A 22,972-nucleotide genomic window follows, 5' to 3' on the forward strand; every position below is an offset into this window, starting at 1 on the left:
CCTTATTTTCATCTAAAGCAGGGGTCTCAAACTCAAGGCCCGGGGGTCAAATCCGGCCCGCGACTTCATTTTATGTGGCCCGCAAGAGCTTGCAAAGAATATAATACGTTTTTATGGTTACATACTACTTTACAGTATATCTACATATGTTCATTTTAATTAATTTCTTATTTTATAGTTATTTATCTTTTCCTTTTTTTTTATCTTTGATTTATCCTTAATTGTATTAATCTGTGTGAATTTGTGTTGTCCTGTTTTTCAATCTTACCCTGTTGCTGTTAAACCAATGAATGTCCCCACGGGGATTAATAAAGGTCCATCTTATTTTATCTTATTTTACAGAAGCATGTTGCCCATAAATGATTTGCCCTAGACTTCTGCTTTCAGACGTATACTTTAATTAAGTTATTACCCTATCCAATAATAATCCAATGCAGAGGCAAAAATATGATATAATACATTATTTCATATATATTATGTATTAATATATGTATATTTATATAGTTACAACCGGCCCTTTGAGTGCAATAATGCTAATGTGGCCCACAATGAAATTGAGTTTGACACCCCTGATCTAAAGTAACGGACAGAGAGTGAGCACTTTGGAAACAAGGCTGAAACAGAGGGGTTTATGGGATGCTACATTGCATGATCCGTTTGGTATTTCGAGCCAACACTTCAGAGACATGTTTTTTTTATATATATATCTGAGACCTATAATATATTGATGAAAAACAGTATAATAAGGGACCTTTAAACTGTCACCTTATGGTCTGTGCTCACTATCATCATCCTCCCATTGCCTACCTGCTGGTGCATACTGTGGACATCAGGTGGTGTGAGCAACTCCAAAGCTGTCATCATGGCCACCAACACCTCAGTCCCCCAGCTGCTCGGCAGGTGACAGATGGACATGTATCCAAAGAAAACAACAGACTTTCTGCAGGCATTCTCTCATCTAATCTCCTCCTCAGTCTGCCACTCGGTTTTCTGCTGGGATGCTGGGTAAACTTGTCAGATTTGGGAATGGAAACATCTTTGAAAAGTTTGTGATGTACTGAGCAGGAGACTGCGGTCGAGAGTTAGGGAGGACAGGTGGTTGGGCACTGCCCTCTAGTGGGGAAACAGAACCAGTGCACATTCAAACACTTTCATTTATTTTCCTTTAGTAAGGTCTTTTTAATGTGTGTTAACATTACAAACCTGTCAGCCTGCTGGTTAATAGTTGTTCGTCATTACTGTATGTTATGAATCTCTAACCATTCTTGATTTTAGCCTACATTGCTACCATATGCAGACTTAATGTAAGGCTGAATAATCATAAGGTAAATCTGTAGCATAAGTGTTCATTTGTTTGTAAATGTGTTAGCTTCTTTCGTATTTAGTATCAGATTCAGTGCAGTTACTAGGCTACACTTCTGAGAGTTTTACTGCGGTAGATCTGATGACGCATTTCAAAATCTCAGAAGAGCACTAAGGACCCTTGGGAATATGAGCACTTTTTCCACAGGCTTCTCATTTCCTCCACACTGAAGAGGCCTTCGAGACCAAGGTGTTGAGTCACATTACACTTTCTCCTAATAAACCATGAGCTTTAAGAGAACCTTATAAGGAAGAGGCTGGCCATTAGGGATTTCCTAGTTAACAAAACCCATGAAAAGACAAAATCTAACAATAAAGTGATCCCACAAATTACTTTAAACTGTGTCCCAAAAAAAAACCAGTGTTGCTCTGGTTGTCCCTTTACAGTATGGACACCCACAGTCACCCTACTGCCATAAACACTCACTAGCACACCAAATATGTATTGAGGCAAAAATACACCGCAACAAATGTAAGAGTAACATTTGCCCAAAAGCCCAGTGCCTATTCCTTTAAAGAAATGACCAAGCCTTCAAAAAAAAGAAAGATTTGATTGGATTTGCGGGGAATGGGTTTGGGTGTCACAACACTGACACATTGTTCTTTGTAAGGGTAAATGAAAAGTAGAAACACTGTAATTAAATAAAAATTACTTTATTTTTTAAAATAAATGCATTTTTTACAGTCAGAAAACAGAGCAGCAGGACATGCACCGCTGCTCCCGACACTGGAGGCAAACTAAAACAACATCAGAGAAAATAAAAACAGACTAGGCTTGCTTTTCTCTTACCTCTGTTCACTTATGCTGATTTGTCTCAAACTCCAGGGTCTCCTTCATATGGACATTATTAAATGGCACACTTCAGTTGTGACGAAAACAGACGAATAAGTGAAGTGTTTTAAAAAAGGCGCTGAGAAAACTTAATTTGCACAATATAAGTATCACGGTTAGTCTAAAGAATGAGCTAAAAACACAACCCAGGGCTGCAAATGGACAGAAACGAAAGCAGAAAATCAATCAAATGAAGCAGAAATGCAAGAAATGAAGAGCACATTGAAAAGGCATACGTATTTGTTTAAAAAAAAAATTATAATATGTACTTGACAAATATCTTAATCAAACCTGGAGTTTGAGACTAGTGTTATCTTCATATATATTCATATTTATCTTCATCTGGATACTCAGTAAGGACACAACGTAAGTAGGCACAATTCTGAATACTACACATGTTGACGGGCGGGCTTTCCCCCTCATCTCTGAAAGGAAAGACTTCCAAACCCCCCACAGCAGAAACAAACTGTACAATTCTATAAAATGTTTGTGTTTTTACATTAGTTACAAAAAAATAATACTTCATTTACTGATCCTTCATACTGAGGACAGAAGAAAAGAAAGCGTTGCATATTCGCTCTTCAAACTCAGTGACCTGTTGCTGGTGTGTAATGATACAAATGATAATAATAATAATAATACTATATGGTGTGAGAGACAAAATGGCAATAAGGTAAAAGGTGGTAAAGGGAGTTATGATTGCTCCTGTTATGTAGTGCACGTGATGAGATGCCAGGGGTTTAGAAATCTGGATGCAATTTAAAACAGGATGTTGAGATGTGGCAAAATGTCGACGCCATATTGGTTTTTTTCATGCCAGGTCATAAGAAAACGCCTTAATTAAAAGAAAAAAAGGGGGTCTGCGTTAAATGATAATTAAAATCTTCAGGTCATGTAGCTTCATGTTGCACCTTCCAATATTTTTTAAAACATGAGGAAGAGACACATTTTAAATACACAACCTTTAGTAATCTACCTTAGCTCAACATACCGATGAACATATTTGTTTAAAAGCTTGTCTTCAGAAAACTTTTAGATTTACTGAACACTAAAGTGAATGAATTTTAGGACATTTACTTCTCTTTAGAGATTTCGAAACCCGCAGGACCCTCATCCCAGTGCACTGTACTGTAGTGTGTCTCCAGACATGCTCACTATTAGCAGTTTATTAAATACAAAACAAACCTCTCAATGTCACACCTGTCAGCTAATACAACAAGAATTCATTACAGAGACTCGACCCTCTGGGCGAGCTCAAAAACAAACACAAGGACATCAAAAGCAAAAATAAATTCAACAACAGCTTATTCATGAACAGGACTGTATACTGTAGAAGTGCTTACATGTGACTTAAAGAGATTAACCCTCCGTAGAGTGATAGGATGGACATGTAGTGCCTTTTGTTCGGACTTAGAAGAAGTCCGTCTTTTAGGATAAATAATTCGATATAACTGTAGCTATCTGTGGCACTAGGATTACAAATGTTTTAATGACAGTCTGATGTCAGCTTCTTTAGCTCAGTTATTAGGAGAAAAGGCAGGGAGAGAAAAAGTGAAGAGAAAAAAAACATCTTTGGGATTCAATGTGGCGTTTGATTGGCTTTAAAAGGGTTGTCATGGACGTAATGTTGATGGCCGTCAGTCCAGGAGGAGAGGAGAACACTTCCTGCTTCAGGTGTGTGTAAGGCTGCCGCTCAACCACAGGAGGTTAACTTCAAAAGTTTATAATCTGGCCTGCGTTCACCAGAGAGTTAGTGTTGTAACAAAGACCTGGTCAGCGTTTATGCAAAGAAACACTATAACAATAAAATCAGCCGTGGCAATGTTGGCGCCGTTCTGGACTCTCCAGCACAGCTCCAAACATTCAAACAGACTGAGAAATAGTTAGAATTAAAATAAACCCCATACACTGTGGTTCCCCCCCCCCAGCCACTCCCCTCCCCTCCTGGCTCCTGACCTACAATGATTGGCCCCTGGCCTGGTGGTTGGGGGCCGCTCAGACCCAGCCGCTGGTCAGCTTATAGAACATCTCCTCGTCTAGAGACTCGTTCTGGTCCTTGGCGCGTGTGGACAGGAAAATGTAGCCTCCGATGAACTCGTGCACCACCTTGCAGTCCACCTCGGCGCAGATGAAGGACAGACTGGGCTCGTCTGCAAACTCCACCGTCACCTGAGCACAGAGCAAACACATCAGTCAGGCTACAATGAAAACATGCAAAACTACTTCACCAACAGTCCAAAACCTTAAAAAAGTAGTCCCTCCAGCAACCGCTCAAGTTGCAGTTTACATGTATTTATCTCCAAATGTCATGATTTTCTCATTTTATCGAATTAAACATTTCTCAAAAGTTGTCATAATTGACATTTGAATTATTGAGTTGTGGCTAATGCAGCGTTTTGTGAGGTTGACCTCACAGGTCAAGTCAACTTGAAGTTTAACCTTTGTGTCCTGTTTGGGTCTGTGGGACCCGTTTTCAAATGTTTACTAAAAGAAAATGTATGCAATTTAATTATCTTAACCTGCTTTATTTGGGGGTGGACCTCACCTCCTCTAGGGGGGTCTGGGGGCATGCACCCCCGGGAAGATTTTTTTTTTAATGTTGAATTGAAATGCCTCAATCTGGTGCACTTTGAGCAAAAAATTAATTTATGGATACAGCTCTCAACACACTAAAAGGGAGCTGTATACTTTTCAATAATCCAAACATCTTTAAAATATGATCAAAACCAATAACAAATCATTTACACTTGTTTATTCTCATCTTATGTAACCTAGTTAGCATTCTTTCTTTTATTTATGCATATTTTACTAATCACTCCCTTTTAATTTTTATTTTATTTTTTTACTGTCCTATAGTACACATTGGAATGATTTCTTACTTTATCTTTTACACTTAGGCTATATAAATAGATACGTGTGCTCTCTCTCTCTCTCTCTCTCTCTCTCTCTCTCTCTCTCTCTCTCTCTCTCTCTCTCTCTCTCTCTCTCCTCTCTCTCTCTCTCTCTCTCTCTCTCTCTCTCTCTCTCTCTCTCTCTCTCTCTCTCTCTCTCTCTCTCTCTCTCTCTCTCTCTCTCTCTCTCTCTCTCTCTCTCTCTCTCTCTCTCTCTCTCTCTCTCTCTCTCTCTCTCTCTCTCTCTCTCTCTCTCTCTCTCTCTCTCTCTCTCTCTCTGTCTCTCTGTCTCTCTGTCTCGCCTCGCTCAAAGAGGCTGTGTGCTCCTCCGTGAAGATGACGGCTTGCGTTAAAAAATTATAATAAACATAGGCCTATTTGTAAAGTTGGGGGACACAAACGGGATTTCGAAAAGTGTCACGGTTAAACTCCTTGTGAAGTGGTGAGGTGCCGCTCCACATTGCTTTTCTTCCCGACTGCAACGCTGTAAATGATTTTGGTTTCAGTTGTGTGTGTGTGTGTGTGAGCAGGCTCGGATTGGCCATCGGGAGATTCGGGACTTTTCCCGGTGGGCCGCTGCCTTTGGTGGGCCGCTGGCTCTGACATAGATGGGCTGTGGACTTTCACAGCGCCGCTGCGCCGGTACCCCGCAACCCGCCGCCGCTAACACCCCGCCGTTGCAAGGCTCCGGCGGATCCGGCGCTGTGAAAGTCCACCGCCGTTGCGAGTCTCCGGCTGTAACAGTCCACTAACGCCCGCGAGCACCAGGTTCGATTCCGGCCTGAGGTCCAAAAAATGAATTAAAAAATAATTAAATTATTTTCAAAAAACTCCCGTTCATTCGCGTCCATTCGCGAGTCGCGACCCACCTATCACATCTCTGCGCCCCACCAGTGGGGGCGCGCCCCACACTTTGAGAAACGCTGCTTTAAAGACGTTCACCCTTGGGTCCATTGTTTGTTTTTTGTATTCCCTCCAGAGCTTCCTGAGAGTTGACCTTCATGCTAATGGTACAGACTGACAGAGCTGAAACATAATACCTAGGTTGGCGAGGAGGCATGAATATGATGTGAAGTAAATTAATGAACATTTTGTCTTTTTCCCCGTTAGAGACAACATTTACTGCCAACACTGAGTGAGAACCGGCTGCAAATAACAGTGAAAATAACCCATTACAGTAAACCGGTCATATTCAATGTGTTTCCTACCATCTTGATCTCCCAGTTGACGTTCCACTGCTTCATGTTGCTGAAGCGCCAGGTCTTAATAGCATCTCCAGTGCTAGCATCCATGCGGATCAGACGGTTATAAGTGATGCCGATCAGCTCCTCCCGCTTCCCCCCCTGGAACCTGCAGAGAAGAAGGAGAGATAACACGGTGAAATCAAAGTGTGTAGATCAAATGGCAATACGAGTCACTGTCAGCGAATAAAACAGAGAGGGGGGGGACGGAGATTTAGGTGTCAGCTTACTTGGCAAGGAAATGAGTCATTCCAAACTCAGGAAGGGACTGCCAAGCCTGGATGAAGCGCATCTTGGCCTCGATGAGACTCATCTGGGCTACGTTCTGATGGGCTTCAAGGATCCGGGTGGAAATCTGACAAATACACAAATCACACACACACGTTACACACAAGACAGTTCAGCTAGCTCACCATTTTAGCAGCCAAATGCATCCCATCACCGCACTTAAACCACCTGAAACCACATCCACTAACACCCAGTGCGTAAACAAGCTGTGGCTCATTCCATGAAGCCAGCAGCACACACAGTGTCAGCCAATCAGAAGAGGTCTGTCACAGTAAAATGGACTTCACACAGCTACAAGATGACAGACAAACAAAACAAGCCCCCCGAGGAGCCAGGCTGAGGTTAATGTGTGTGTGTGAGTGTGTGCATGCATGTGTGTATTCCCCTACTGTCCCTACACCAGTGTCAGGGCTGCAGCCTTTGATCAACAAATTCAACTGGAACAGAAGTGTAACAGTGAATCAAGAGCAAGTAATAGTTCATCAAGCTAGGGCTGCACCTATCGATCGTTATCTAGATTAATCTATTCATTGTTTGGTCTATACATTTAAAATTAAATGTAAGAAAGAAGCTAAATATCCATCTCGATTTTGCAAAGCCCAAGGCGATGTGCTGATGTCTTTTTTTGTCAGTCCAAACCCGAAGGTATTTATTTAATATGAAATAAAAAGGAGAAAATAAAAAAAAAGGCATCTTCGGAAAAGTACAGCCTTTTCATTCAGCTAATCTATTAGTGCAGTAATTGGTGCAGCCCTAAATCAATCAAAGTGAACCTCCCTCCTGTTACAGTCATCTGCTGATTACCATGATGCTGTTGAGCTTCATTAGATAAATGTAAAGTTGGAAGAACAAACTATAGATTTCCTGAATGTCAGGAATTATTGATGACGTGAATCTTTTTGTTTGTGTTCAGAAGCAACTTTCATTTAGCAGTCCTACTTCAACTGCATTAAATATAATAAATGCAAACTAAATGAATTCAGCAAGTTTCTGGTTTCCATATTTTACAGATGGAGCGAAATGCATTACCCACAAAAATTAAAGATTCCCTTAATATAAAAATTTCCTGTTTTGATAAATGGTGGATATTAGCTATACAACACTGGTGTTAAATGGGCTAAAACATGCAAAATATTTGACTGAATCTCATGTTTTTTTAACATCACTCACTGGTAATTTAAAGAAAGATAGAAACAATTCAGATGCATGGATGCAGATTGATACAAAATATATTGTATCAATACAATGATGTGTTATGTCCTTTTCTTATAGCACCCTGAAAACATTAGAGGTTACGACAAAACAAATAATCTAAGGGTTATAACTACTCTACTGTAAGTACCCAGCCACTAAGACATGTTAGACAGCAGCACTACTTTTGGTTAGGTGAGGAAACCCGGACACAAAGGTGTTCAGCTTCTACAAAACATGCACATACAGCTCAACTTACCAAGTCCCTGATAGAGCCTGGCTGGAGATGGGAGGAGGGGGTGGGAGAAGGCAAAGAGGAATGAAGGAGAAGCATACAAGGAGAGAGAAAAGAAAGAAAAAATAAGACAAAGAGAACAAGCAAGTAAGATCAATGTCAGGGAGGAAAGATCCAAAAACAATAAAGTCGGAGGCTGTAATTATAATAAAAGCAATAAAGTAAAGAGGTGGGCTGTGGAGGTCATGCAGAATTCAGCCACAAGATGAGAGAGAACAGCAGCAGATGATTTTTTTTATTTTAAAGGAGATAAAAGGAGAGAACACAACATGTGTGTGTTTCGACATCAGGGAGGTTGAAACAGTACATTTCATTATGGCTGTTTTTTTTTTTAGGAACATATTTTCAGAATAGTTTAATAAAACAATACCACATCTTCTCTGCAACTCCCCTTTAATCCACAGGATGGCGATATGCACCAAGCAGGAACATTAGAATCACCAAAATGTAAAAACTACCAGTCTCCATACTCCAGGAGTTTATAATTGTGTCTTTAATCCTCTGTTTATTTGTGTAACTGTATAGATATGTACTCTAAAGATGAGTGTATCCGCTGGGAGCTTCAGCACGGAAGTCTCCGGGGATCAGGCTCGCAACAGGAAGTCCAGTTTATGGCAGATGGGGAGGCGTAGCAGCTGACAGAGCAAACTGGGCTTTTCCCAGACAGTTTTCCCGCGCAGCATTCCCAGGCACGGCTCATTTCCTGATGCCCCACACCCACTACAGTAGTGTGTGTGTGTGTGTGTGTGTGTGTGTGTGTGTGTGTGTGTGTGTGTGTGTGTGTGTGTGTGTGTGTGTGTGTGTGTGTGTGTGTGTGTGTGTGTGTACGGGTACATACACACACTGTAAATGTAACACTGCTCTTTCATGTTGTGTGCCTGGGGATACCCCATATCAGACTGGGATTAAGGGTGAGACTGGAGCCAGAGCAGAAAGACCCCCGGCCCCCTGATGGACACACACCCTGCTGCTCTCTGTCTGAGCGAGCCTCGTATCCAGGCAGTGTATTAGCCATGGAGATATTTTGAAACAGAAAAACAAACATGATCTGCCTATGTTTCTAAAAAATGTCTGTCCGGCCACATTTAAAGAAAATGGTTCAGTGAAATTCAAACAGCTCATGATTTAGAAAAGATAAAACAACAGTTATTATGTTAACTACACCTCCCATGAGGTTTTCATAGCAAGCCTGTGGTTCATGGCAGCAGTAGTTCTTACATGCAAATACTTATTGTTTTATCTTGATTTCATTAATGAGCTGCTATGGGATCACAGTCTTTTAGATAAGAATACGATAAGGAAACATTAGTATTATGAGTTGTCCAGATAAAAAAATACAACTTATATCTCAAAGTGAGGTTTATTAAAAACCCAAAAACTAATGCAACAGAAGCTCAGTAAGAAGTTAACACACAATAATCTACGGCTTTGCTGGTCTGAACGATTCGATGTGCATCATCATGACCTGGTTTCATGCCCACCTGAACATGGATTGGTCACTCATTTGTAATGGATGTTGAATTAATGTTATGTTTTTGACCAAACTATATAAAAGGGATTTCCTGACTAATATAAGAGAGAGAGAACATATGAAATATGAGAAAGAGAAGTGAAACTTTATTTGATACTTGTGTAACTTTGGGTTCATCTTTATTTTTAGCAGTTATGTTCTAGGAACTGGACTTCAGATTAACCTGAAACAGCACTCCCATGAGAATGGTTTAAACATGAGCTCAGTAGAATGGTGTCATACTCATGTTTCCTGTATAACAGAAGTGTACAATAAATGAAGCAGAAGTGTGTCTGTCCCTCTACCTCTCTCCTTAGACACCCAGGTTATTCCAGACCATTTCTGAGTCATCACTTACCGTATCAACCCCCCACTTTTTCTACTACAACTTAAACAAATCCAGACTGAGTGAGTAAGCAATAGGAAGCATCTCCCACCCCACACCCTCCTCACCAATCCCCATTAACACAGCCATGGCAGCCGTGTACTCAGCTGGTCCCATGTACACACACCAGCCTGTTGCTTACATGCGAATCTGCTGGGCACATTGTAACATTTCCCTAACGCTTATAAGATAGTCCAATCCTTATTAGTGTGTAAATTCCACACCTGGTTAGAAGATGTTTGCCGATATTAACGTTTAGAAGTGACCGTGTTTTATAGTCAGATTAATTAAGCAGTCCAGCAGCTGAGATCTCGAGGCCTTTGTCCACAAGAGCAGAGAAATTCTCCATTACAGTCGGACATGAGCATCTTTACTGTAAAACACGTCGAGTGACGTCTGCTGTCCTGGTTTCCCCTCGGACAGAAGGGGGGGGGAGAAGGAGCGGAGGGAAGAGGAGGAGAGTTTAGGAGGGGGAGTAAAGGGAGGATACATTCCAGTGCGAGACAAGCCTGATGCCAGGAGGCGCCCATCTGGGAAGCATCAGATGCATCCAACTCCATCGAGCAAGTAAACAACCTCGCGAATAACACACATTAGAGCAGATAGTAGACTTCTGTACGTCTGTCTCTTTGTAACTACCTTCCTAACTTCAGAGGTGTGTTTAAAGCTCCATAGACTGCTTGGCTTACCTGCTTGTTCTTGTACTTCTTGAGATAGCGCGGGGACACCAGGCATTCTGGGTTGATATCTGTGGTGATTGGCTCGATTAACTGAGGGTCAGGGTTCATGTGTTGCATCTTGAGGAAGGACAGAATGTTCTGGACCTCCAGGTTGTAAGAGCTGTCGGCCATGGTCTTTCCTTTGGAGGCCAAGCGGCATGCAGCCATCCAGTGGGCGTACTGTTTCTCCTGGAAAAGAGAGTCACAAGCTGATGATTAAAAACGGTGTGGAAGAAGACGGGAAATGATCAGACATTGTGAGTTCAAGTAAGTCTTACCATGTCACACCGAAGCCAGATCTCATTCATGCCATCCGCCACAGGGATGAGCAGCTTGATGTTGAATTTCTGACTCGAGATGTTAACATCTGGAGTTACCTCACAACCTAAGCATGGAGCGGAGCGGAAGAAGAGGTCAAAGGTCACACCCCTTCATTAGACAGAAAAATAAAGCATTGCATTCTTGCATAGGCATGACATCTTTCGTGTGTCTACCTCGAAGATTCATTTGGTGAGCAGGTGTCCCATGTGACTCCTCTTTACTCTTGTAACAGGAAATGGTGATATCCTTGAACGTGCACCAGTACTGCTTATAGCCCTTCAGCGTCAGTTTCTTGGGCCTGGAAAATAAAAAACACCCATTTTCTTTATTATTATTCAAGAAACAGGGTGGGGGAGGAGAGGACACATTAGAGGTTTCTCAATACTCAAATTTCCCCTCCTCGACTCCTTGGTCTTCCAGTAGTGACCCGGAAATGAATTTCAGTGCGCCATTTTGAAGGACATCTAATTTCTCTAAATGCACTTCGAGGACCGAGCGTCGAGGAGGCTCTCTGGAGGAGCTCTAACCGAGGAGACACTGATGCATCCTCCACAGCTCCTCCACGGATGCATTTCCGGGAACGGTGGAGGCGTGACGCACGGCCGGACTTATCTCAGCCAATGACGGCTCTGCATGCATCCCCTGGATATTATTTTAGTAACTGCTTTCATCGCGATGCGATGTTTACAGTGAGAACAGCTGTGAGGTCCGTGCAGGAAGCAGAGCAGTGTGTGAAATATATATCACTCAGTATAACAGGCCTACATTACTTTCTGTATTTGTATGCTGTAGTTTAGTAGGTATCTACAAACAAAGAGTCGACATTTTTCGAAGACCATTTAGTGCTTCAAATAATAAAATACACAACGGCTGTAGCCTGATTATGCTTTAGGAGCAGTAGGTGTGTTGTACAGTGCGTAGATGCGGCGGACAGACGGGTCTCAGTTGGTTTGGTGTCCTATGCTTACTTTTAATACTTGTACAACTTTTGGCCCGTAATTTAAATTCCCTATTTCAGCGGCCAGAGAGAGGGGGGGGGGGATATATCCAGTCTCTGATTGTTTTACGTTATTATGAGAGTGCTCTCATACTTAATTCTGAAATTATAGCCTATATATTTATATAAATATGTGTGTGTGTGTGTGTGTGTGTGTGTGTGTGTGTGTGTGTGTGTGTGTGTGTCCGCATCTGTAGCCTGTTATTGTCTCATTTTACCGCACTGTCAATGAATTAAAAGTAAATATATATAAGTCGTCATGAACACATCTGTCCATCAGAGTGCTGCTGTGCCTCCTGTCATCATTAATTATGACCGCTCAGAGGAGAGGAGTTCTCATTTCTCTAACCGCCTGCTGCTTCCACTCCTCTCTCCTCAGTTCCCCTCCTCAGTCCTCCGCTCGCATCTCCTGTGGGCGGCACCAAGTCTCGAGGAGAGGAGTCGAGGATAGGAGTCGAGGAGGGGAAATTTGAGTATTGAGAAACCTCTAATGAGTACAAAAAAGGCAAAGTCACCAGGGAGAATAGGAAAGGAGCCAGCATTGGACATGAGCATTAATGGAAAACCATTAGAAGAGGAAATGCCTCTTGATATCCCCCCCCCCCCCTGCCCCCAAACCCCACCCTCTATAGTTTATACATTTTATGAGACAATCACCCCAGGGGCCACCTGCTTGTCAGCAAAGGCTCAAAGCCAAAAGAGAATATGGTTTAAAAGTATGCTTGGTCCAACTGCAGTCACTTTGAAAAGCTAAACTGAAAGCTCAGCTTGTAAATTTCCTTTGGCAAACAATGCAACCATTTACGCTGATTCAAAACAGACAACAGCTTTCTCATTTATCCAGAAAATGTTGTTTCCTGGTACTCTGAGACACTGCACCCACTCGTACACCATTTTATTTTGTGACAGTGCAGGAGTTCTTATGGGATCAGGCAGCTCTGTATATGTACTTACTTGAAGACTTTGACATAGTCTGCTAGCTCAGGAATAGATGTGATGTCACCCTAGGAAGAAGTAAAAAAAGAAAAAACATTGTTGGTATAAACTTGGAAGATTTTAATATTATGTGTAAACAAAAGAATGACCTCAAGCTCAACTTTGTACAGTTCCAATGTCATTGCTCGGTACAGTATGCTGTAGATTCTTATGTAACATCTCAAAGTTCAGTTTCCTCTGATAAGCTGTAAAAACGTAACACATTCTTGAGGCAGGGCTGCTGTAATAATAATAATAATAATAATAATAACACATATTTGTTTCATATCCATTTAACACGCACCCTTTGTTGGGTTTGTTCAAGCGTCAAATCTTTCAGTAGCAGAGCTCATAAAAAACTGCCAAATGTAGCCCTTCCAGTAAAATTAATCGTCACTTCCTGTCCCCCGGCCAGTGTACAGAGTCTACTGTATGTTGGTTTCTGCTCCGGTTTAACAGGGCTGATGAAAGGACACTTCTTTCAGAATACAGTAGAGAAACAAAGGACAAAACCATGTCCAAACACAGAGCCAAGCTTCTGTAATCGGGAAAATAAATCCACATAATGAGCTTGGAGCCCAGTACACGTAATCCACAAACAAAAGCCATTTCCTGTAACGAATGTGAAACTGTGGGAGTGTCGTCATACCAGTATGTTGGACGTCTTCCCTCCTTCCAAGGTGATTTCCAGGTCTGACAGGGCTGCGTCCACCTCGTCCACCTCCTTCTCACTGTTATTCATGTGGTTGTCTGAAGACATGATTGACAGCTTGTTGATGTGGTACTGAGGAAAAGACAGGGAAAGTAGAAGCATTTAAAAAATCATTTGGAGCACTTCATTTTCTGGGTTAACCAAGGTTTCTAAGTATTTTATAATTGGAGTTTACATGATGTATCCAGACCTTTAATATCTAACTTCAACTTCAGACCTTTCAGGGTCTAGAAATCAGAAAATACTGTCCTACATTTCCTCACGCAGAAATGTTTTTATTGACATCCTCCTTTTTAGACCCACATTTACGATATGGACTTTCCCAGCAGTTTTGGTCAACAAAAGCTAATACAGAGATAAAGTTAAATAAAGAATGAACTACCGTAATTTTCGGACTATAAGGCGCACCTGAATATAAGCCGCAGCAGCTAAATTGAATGATGTGTACATATATAAGCCGCACTGGACTATAAGCCGCAGTGCAATAGTAGCTACAGAACATGTACTGTGCTGTGTAAACTGTACTGTATCACATAGCGTTTCAGACACACAAACTTTTCAACGGCCGTTAGCTGTAAAAATCCATAGATTAGCCGCACCGTTATATAAGCCGCAGCGTCGAAAAATGGGAAAAAAGGCGCGGCTTATAGTCCGAAAATTACGGTAATAACAAACTCCTACAAAGTTTATCTCCAACAACTTTGTCGTCAGTTGTGCTGACTTTCTAAAGTTTCCTGCTATGTGAGCTACTGGTGTACAAACCCTCCAACTTTGTGTTATAAAATTGAATTGGACTTTGATAATAGCCACATACATTCTTTATAAGAGGTCTCGGGCATTTATGTTAGCAAGTGCCGCCAGCATGCAACATTGAGTTCACCGGGGATGAAACAATGACTGTTCTCTTTGAAGATGTTGAAAATGAAGGGACTAGTTTCAGGACGAGAAACAGATTAAGTGGTTCGTGATGATTTGTCACTGAGAGAAACAATGGTTATTGTGCTGGTACAATAGATTCAGAGTCTGTCTTTGAACTGAAAACTGGCCAAATAAAATGTTTTATAGGAAACATATGTGAGACAATAAAGACGAAAGAACATTGGGAACACCAATTCTTCAGGATGGGGCCATTACTGAAAACCAGACTATGTTTACCTCTCAGTGTGAGTCAGAGACACTAAATACAACTTGTTGACAAATGGTATTTATAATGTCAACCCATCACCAACCCCCCACCAATATATGAATGAACAGCTGCAGAGAGAGTGGGTGATACAGAGGCAGAGTTTGGGAGAGACATGTGAGGCTTGAGCTGAGCTAAGGTTACAGAATGTGGGACAAAGGGCTCGCCATGACACTCTGTTTCTTCTCCTCTTTCGCACCGACATCCTTTTTTAAAAATCTGCTTCGCTTTGGAGCTTGTTTCGGGTTTGTGTGACGAGTGCACGTGTTTATCTGCTGAGGGAAAAAGTACAACCTGTGTCCAAATTTGGTGACTCTGAAGTTTGTTAGCGTTCTTGACTCCTTATGTCATTTCTAAGTACGGCCAAAGCAAAACGTCCAGGTGATGGCATGCTAACACAAGCCAGTAACATTCTGGATGTGGACAATCATTGCTCTTTTTTTAGACCCTGTGTATCCACTCTCCCCGGTGAAACCATAGCCAAAAGCCCTGAGCTCATGCTGCCCAGCTGAAACATACTGTAGTAGTGCTAACAGACAGATAGCGACAGAGTAGCTTCCAGTCTAAACACCCAACTCGGATTAGCATCTCTGTCAGGAAGAGTAACAAGAAACCAGTTAAGTGTAATTATATCCGATCTGATGACACACCTAACACCTCACAGTGTAACACGGATTTTAGAGGAATGTGAGCAGGTCTATGAGGTGGTGTCTTGCTGGGGGTGGGTGGTCTGGGCCTGGGTCCTGTGGCCCAAGATGCTCTATAATTACCCTGGGGGTGAGGACAGGGTGGCGTCCTCAGGTCTCGGCACACACAGTTTATGAGGGTCAGAAATAGCAGGGCCACCACCCCCAGACTACAGGGGATACCTGACGGGGCTAAAGGGGCTCACATCTGTATATCACTCCCACTGATCCACATTTATCCTCCTCTTGATCTACGTTTAAAAAGAGTGATAAGTGTGAGTCTGAGGCTTTCAGAGGCTCCAAAGTCCAGGCCATATCAGTCTGTGTGAGAGGCTGCAGCAAGTGGCCTCAAGGTTTGCAGAAGTTACTCAGTCACATAAAGCTGGCCCAGAATACAAACACGCTTGAAATCCCTTAGTATGAGAGCGAAGATTCAGTGCTGGAAGAATATATTTTTAGGGCTTCATTAGGTTATTGTTTATTGAAAAGAACATTTATGAAAATTGAAAAAAAAGAAATATGATATTTAAAAATCTCATTTTGTTTCATTCCTCACCTGACCTTGTTTCTAGGTGACATTTCATTCTGTTAAGTCAAGCAAGGGTTATGCACTAAGGTCTTTCAAGTTAATTATAGTTACCTAACCCTCCTGTTGTGTTTGTTTTGCCCCCCTTACTTGTGTTCCCGGTCAACAGGAGGGTTAAAAGCCTAATAATTCAAGGTTCTTTATGAACTATGAGTCATTGATAAAAGGGAATTAATTAGTATTGAGGCATACCGAGAAGCGCAGTGGGAATATGTGTGAAGATACGGCCCCCATGAACTCATTCTGCACCATTGTGCAATAGCCAAGTTTTTGTGTGCGAGCAGCAGAACTGGTAGCCATATGTCTCAGCTTTGGGTGGAAGCCCATGCAATTCATTAGCGTGCGGTTGAGTAGGCAATGTGCCCATTGCCCAATAAAAAGAGGACTGCAGGTCTTCAGATTTCAGACCCTTTCCAACAAATGCTGAAATGGGAAAATGTAAGTGAGGCACACACACAGAAACACACACACGCAAACAAACAGCATGTTTACCTGCAGGGCAGCAAACATCATCATTTCCTCCTCTGTGCACTCAATTTCCTCCAGCAGGATGGCCCACTTAGACTGTTCATAGAGCTGGTTCACTCGGATGGCATCATACTGTGGAGAGGTTTGTCACAGAGGTTAACATGCATATAAACTAACAGTAGGGAAACACACTCGCAAGCTCTTTCACTCTCTGATACACACAGGACACAACAGGATTTTTGTGAACCAACCAAAGAGAAAATGTGGTAAATGGGAACATGTCTGCTTTCCACTCATGACAAGATATCATCTTTCTGGCACACCATGCACTTTTTAAATGTCCTCAGGGATTCTGTCAATAAGGTAACATTGTACTTTGTCTTTGGGACGTACCTTAGGGTTGAGGTCAAAGAAACTGTGGTATTTAAACCTCAGCAGCAGCACCTCATTCTCCTTTACATCCTGCTCCATCAGAGACCTGGATGAGTCCAACCACCTGTACAGAGTGAAACATGTTGTTTTAGACAAACACCCTCTCTGCAGCATCTTTGGACTATTTGAATGAGCTGACATAGCAGTTCTGACTATATCAAATGTAACCAAGCCCCCCAACCACTACAGACAGTCCTCTCACCCCTGGTTGATTTTAGCTTTGTCCAGCAGAGACTGGTGCTTGTAGAGTTTGGCCAGGATATCTGGTGAGGAGATGGGCTGGCTAACAGCGAGGATGCTGGGGTTTCCCTCAGAGAGGGGGCTGTCCCCAAACCAGGCGGTGGTGGGCGACAGCGGGCTGCCGTCTCTGGAGTCATAGGTGGGGGTCATCGTCTTACTGTACAGGCCTGGGCTGGAGTAGATGCTCCCTGAAAACACACAGTCATCAGTTAGCCCCTTATAGCACATTTTCATTAAAATATAACTGTAATAAAACTGTTTTCTCACACTGACACTAATGAACATGTCAAAGCACAAATTGCACATTCACAAATACTGTACACCAACAACAAAAGCATCAGATGGAAAAGAGGTGAACACTTTTCAAAAAGCACACACACTTGCAGCCTAGCGAGGCCAGCTAGCGGTCAACACACCATGTGACTACCAGCCCACAGTCTGCAGATGAGTGGCTTCAACCATGTTCTCCTGCTGATGGTTGATGTGGACCAGCATGCAGATGACGCAGAACTTGTTCAGGGTTACCCACTTACTCACAGTTTAAAAACTTGCAGGAATGCACAGCAAACTACTGCACAACTGACCACAGAGAGGAGAGGGGGGGAAGCTAAGATATGGGAGGATACATGGATAATAACAAAAACATGTAAGATTGTAAAATAATCTGCCAAATCATCATTTTAATTAGTCTGAGCTTTGGCTCCAAATATTAGCGGGCCACCAAAGTGAAGCGGTTTGCATTTCCTGTTGGCTGGCCTTGTGGGAGTATTTTTGGCCCCTTACCCTCGCATTCCCTCTCTCCTTCTGTGGGGCCTAGGTCAAGAAGCAACACTGGCTAAACCACTAAATCCCGTCTGAAATCAGGAAGTGTGTGAGTGTGCGCGTGAATGTTTGTGTTTGCGAGCTGAGGTCATGAGAACAGGGTGCAGGCTATGGCCATGCATCCCTTGTGGGGGAGGGGGTTATTCAGGGTTCTTTCAAGGTTTTTCCATAATGAAGAGTGCATCAGGTCAGAGAGAGTACTTCCGTCTCCCAAGGGGTCTCCAGAGGAATCCCAAATATCCAGAGAGACCATGTATAAGGTGAAAGCTGGCAGCCCATTAAAAATACAGCTAGGCCTCCTCCATCCTGTTTACGGACTCTCCAACGCAGGCGAAAAGGCACGAAGAATGTTAACATAGCTATACTCCCTAATGCTCCCACACTAGGGATTCATAGGGCTTATATAGATGGAGCTGGACCACCATGGGCTGTTAAGACTAGAAGTAGACCAGGAGAGGTTTGTCAATAAATAAAAATGTTTCTTGTGGATTTGATACGTACACAAAGTTTCTGTGTGGGCTGTTGGTTGTGGAATGTATGTTGTATCATTGACCAATAATCATCACTGTTCTGATTTTGAAAAAAAACACTACAAATAATATAATATTATATAACTCATGACTATCTTATTAAAGGGCTAAAGGTGATCAGCAATACGGCTATTAAAAACAGTCAGCAGACACAGTGTGAGCAGGCCTGGGGAAGCTGAAATAAAAAGCGAGCTTTGAGCTAATTTCTCATGAGAGGCAGAGCCTTGATCATGTGACTGCACAAATCAGCTGACTTCCTCTGGAAGAGCAGTCAGGTGACTTGGTTGCTGGTTCAAAAGGTTACAGATCTCATGTGGCCTCAACACTCCAGCCGTGGGGGGTAAAGACGAAGGGGAAGGCGAGGGTGAGTTTGAGCGGTGCTGAAGAGTAAAGGACAGAGAAAGAGGAAAGCTTACCTTTGACAGGTCCGATGTATATTACCTCAGAGGCTAGGATGAAAAGAAAAATAGTAAGAGGAAGAAAGACAGGAAAGAGGTAGAGGGAAGAAGAGGAATGGGAACAAACAAAACAAAGTGGACAGATTTAAGGTAGTTCAAACCAAACAAGGACAGGAGGAAACAGAAAAGAAAAGACAAAAGTAAAGACATTCAAAACTGGGGAGATCTAGGGCGTTTCCATGGTTACTGCAAGCTGTTAGCCACAGAGCGGATGACTCAGTTTACCCTCTTTGCAGAGTGGATCACCCTGAAATGACTAGTGAGGCTCAGTCGTTTCCATCCTATTCATAGCCTTCTGACACAGCATGACTGATTGAAAACACAGGCAAGGCGTGGGGCAACGTGACCCAGCCATGCATGTCTAATCTGCAGCACATATCTTAAAGTACTGGCTCTCTGAGGTATGTTCTCCACGTGGACAGGAAGCATAATTAGATACAGCATGCACTTCAACTTGTGGCAGGCCCCGAGGGGACTCGTGGACTGGCATCACCATGGCATGGAGTCATGACAGCAGTAAAGGATTAAATGAGCAACTTTGTGAGGCACTTTACATATATGTCCAGACGGACCGGGGACGTGGAGTTTCCTAAATGATATATTTAAAGATAGAGGTTGAGGTTTTGGAAAAAGATTGTCAGCCTTTAAATAAAAATAATTGGTTGTCATGTACTCGTATAACCTTGGTGTTCACCATGTTATTTGCTTCTGAGGTCAGTGTGGACCTGACTGTAGAGAATATATACTGTGTGTGTCTAAGCTACTATACAAGGAATATGTTTGAATGTGTTTTAAAAGTATTATCAATTACAAAAGTTATTCCAAAGATGGTGACGCAAATGCAAAAGGTCCCTTAAAAGCTGAGGTAAACCGCTGACAATTCTTTTCCTGATGGAATAATCTACTAACTATATATTCAATAATTTAGTCTATATAATATTAGCGGATTGTAATATCTAAAGGTGAAATTTTCAAATGACTAATCTCACCAACAACTGAGATTGAGTTTACTATCACACTAATCAAAAGTGTTGAATCTTATTCTCATTTGAAAATCTCGATTCGGGGAAAGTCTGGCCAATATGTGCTTATAAAAGTAACCTTAACAATGATCAAAATAACTCATTAGATCATGGTGAGATGTAGTGACTCCTCCCCTCTCAGTTAGCTGCACATGAGAACGCTTTGATTCTGATTGCATCGCTTCCTCTCTGAAAACCTTGTGATTCCTATCAGGAGATATGACCCAGCAGCCCTTCCCCACATGGGACGGAATAACGTCTTACAGCTTGGCCATGAAGTATCCTCTCTGACTGTAGCATGTGATCTGATCCGATAGGGAGGATACAGGAAGTAAGTGTGTGTGCGTGCACTTACTCACAAGGGAGACACACGAGAGACTAGTGACAGTCAACAGATTCTGCAAATTCCTGTTGAAACCGTTTCTCTGCACAACAGTGTGACCCGCTGAATACAAAACACATCTGTACTGGAGGCGGTAATGTTGCACGCCCTTGAAATGTGATGATGCAACTTTGGGTGTGTTTGTCACGACAAATACATCATCTGCTGTTAGATACTGTACACAGTGAAGCAAATGAGCAGATGTACACTTTCTTTGTTGTGAGAACGCTTCAACAAGTCCACAACGATGTTCTGCTTTCTTTCCACTCACATCAGTGTGTATACGCATGTTGAACGGAGTCTAAGGAGCCAGTGGACGGACAGAGAGAGGCCGGGGCAGAAGAGACTCGATCCACACAATGGGTCCCATTCACCCTGTCTCTTAGTGTTAGCAGTTTTTAGGTAATGCTAACTGTGTGACAGGAGCACAGCCTGTTCTGTTCCTCCCTACTCACATGGCTCTCCCATCTGTGGAGGAGGGAGGAGGGAGGAGGGCTGCACTAACTGCAGTCGTGTTGCCTGGTTTGGGTTTAAAATGGCAGCGTGACCAACTATGTGTGGAATCTCAACCATTCTTCGTCCTCCCTGCCAAGGAGTTGGAAGCCAGGGCTGCGGATCCCAAGCAAGCGTCTAAACTCACACAATCATATTTGGTCACTTCAGGCAGGGTGCAGCAAACTGGAGTTATCTTAGTGGGTTTTTTCAAAACCACCAGCGCAATCAGACATGAAGAAGAAAAAAAGACTGGAGGACGCTCCATAGCAGCCAGAAGAACCTGTTATCAACCTGCTGCTTGAGGGAAACTCAATTATTGCTTTTGACAATGTATACAAATAAAACCCAAGGCTCCATAGCTACTCCAAAGTTCACCTTTAACCTAAAAGGAACTGACTTTAGTTTGCAGAATTTCAACTCCTTGGTTAAATCTTTTATATTTCAACAAAGATGATGAGACCATGTAAGAGTCACTGCTCACCTGATCCAGGGGTTAACAGCGGACCCTCCAGCTCCAGATCGTCCTCCTCTGCCTCCTCCAACTTTTTCTTCTTCTTCTTGGGATCACGGGGCTTACGCAGTAGAGATAGCTCCTCTGGGTGGCGGATATCTGGAGGGACGGAGAGCAAGAACGTTTGTTTGATGTCAGATAAACATAAGCTTGCCTCACAACAAAAGCCAAGCCGCTAAGGGCAACACTAACGCACCGAAAACATACAGTAATTTGTGTCGTTTCAACTATAGAATTCCAATAAAACCTCACAAATGATACGTAGAATATAAGCCGATAAAGTGACTTCATGGAAAAGGGGTAGAAAGAGCAAAGGGACTGAGGAGATGAATTGTAGACAGCTGTGCACACGAGTGGTGGAACATTGCAGATCCCTTTTCTCAGGGCCCCAACAAATCTTGCTTTAACTGTAATCCCAAACTTAGACAGGGCAGACATTACCTCTATCTCCATCTCACCCGCCTCCCTCCTACCATTCCTCTCCCACATAAAAACACTTGTCAGCTGCTTCTGGCGGGTATTAGGATTGCACAGCTCTCACCAAAACAACAAAAGTGAAGATAATGCTACTGTAAATGAAATAAAGAACCACTCCCTAACATTGTGTGTGTGTGCTGTGAGCAAGATCCCAATCAGACAGTAAAATACAGTACAGTGGATATAATGAGTTAAGCAGAGCAGCTCTCTCCCCTCCATCTCTGGGGCTCGGAGGCCAGGGAACCATCACTCAGCAGCACTGATGTTTTAAGATGGGCTTGGGATGGTTATGACGCAGCGGTGAGACGGCCAGGATGTGTAGGGAGCACAATGGATGGGATCGGTCTGGAAGCACATCTGGTTCCTCAGCTGGATAGGGTTTTCAATCCAGCTATGCAGATTCTACATAAATCAATTAAGCTAAATTATATTTGAAGGCCTTTTTTTTTTATATATGAATCTCACTTTGTTTCGAGCACATCTGCTGGCATTTACTTTTTCATTTATTCATATCCATTGCATTAAATCATTTTAAAGATGAAGGATTTGAAAGGTGTTGCAGACTGATTGAAGAGGTAGCTGATGGTGTTGAGGGGAGCACAAGCACTCTCGGGGGGGGGGGGGGGAGAGAACGTACGCTTGGTGAGAAAGCTTGTTTGGTTTGTGTAACTAAAGCAAAAGCATTCCAGGAGTTTTAAGAACTACCAGATGGGAGCTCGGGAGCTCACCCTCTCTCCTTCTCTCTCTCTCTCTCTCTCTGCCTCCGTTTTACTTCGTTCTCGCTCTGCTGCAGCGGTGAGGCGCAATCCCTGTGCCCTTATACAGCCATGTGAGTAGCATGCGTGCTGCCGAGCTTTAACCCCACTGAGCTGCGAGAGGAGGCCAATACACACAGAGAGTGAGTATCAAACTGTCACACTGTGCCTTTGGGTGAAGTATTGCAGAGGCATGTGGCGTTTAA

General features: G+C 42.7%; 1 protein-coding gene across 4 annotated transcripts in view; it reads right to left on the reverse strand.

Annotated features, from left to right (window-relative positions):
- Positions 1-2,000: 2,000 nt before the first annotated feature.
- The window catches only part of fermt2 (FERM domain containing kindlin 2), a 46,799-nt gene continuing 25,827 nt past the window's right edge, over positions 2,001-22,972 (reverse strand). Inside the window, exons 4-17 of one of the 4 annotated variants that reach the window (XM_079640655.1) lie at positions 21,505-21,633; positions 19,083-19,115; positions 17,277-17,502; positions 17,036-17,138; positions 16,667-16,774; positions 13,657-13,791; positions 12,987-13,036; positions 11,209-11,333; positions 10,993-11,099; positions 10,685-10,903; positions 8,065-8,085; positions 6,557-6,681; positions 6,294-6,435; positions 2,001-4,363 (exon numbers count right to left, since the gene is read on the reverse strand). In XM_079640655.1, the coding sequence (XP_079496781.1) occupies positions 4,190-4,363; positions 6,294-6,435; positions 6,557-6,681; positions 8,065-8,085; positions 10,685-10,903; positions 10,993-11,099; positions 11,209-11,333; positions 12,987-13,036; positions 13,657-13,791; positions 16,667-16,774; positions 17,036-17,138; positions 17,277-17,502; positions 19,083-19,115; positions 21,505-21,633 (1,697 nt within the window). In that variant the 3' untranslated portion in view covers positions 2,001-4,189. The remainder of the gene's footprint in view (positions 4,364-6,293; positions 6,436-6,556; positions 6,682-8,064; positions 8,086-10,684; positions 10,904-10,992; positions 11,100-11,208; positions 11,334-12,986; positions 13,037-13,656; positions 13,792-16,666; positions 16,775-17,035; positions 17,139-17,276; positions 17,503-19,082; positions 19,116-21,504; positions 21,634-22,972) is intronic. The other 3 variants (XM_079640656.1, XM_079640657.1, XM_079640658.1) reach the window with 3 other exon arrangements.

Source organism: Notothenia rossii (genome assembly GCF_949606895.1).
Source record: "Notothenia rossii genome assembly, chromosome: 7".
Taxonomy (NCBI): Eukaryota; Metazoa; Chordata; class Actinopteri; order Perciformes; family Nototheniidae; genus Notothenia; species Notothenia rossii.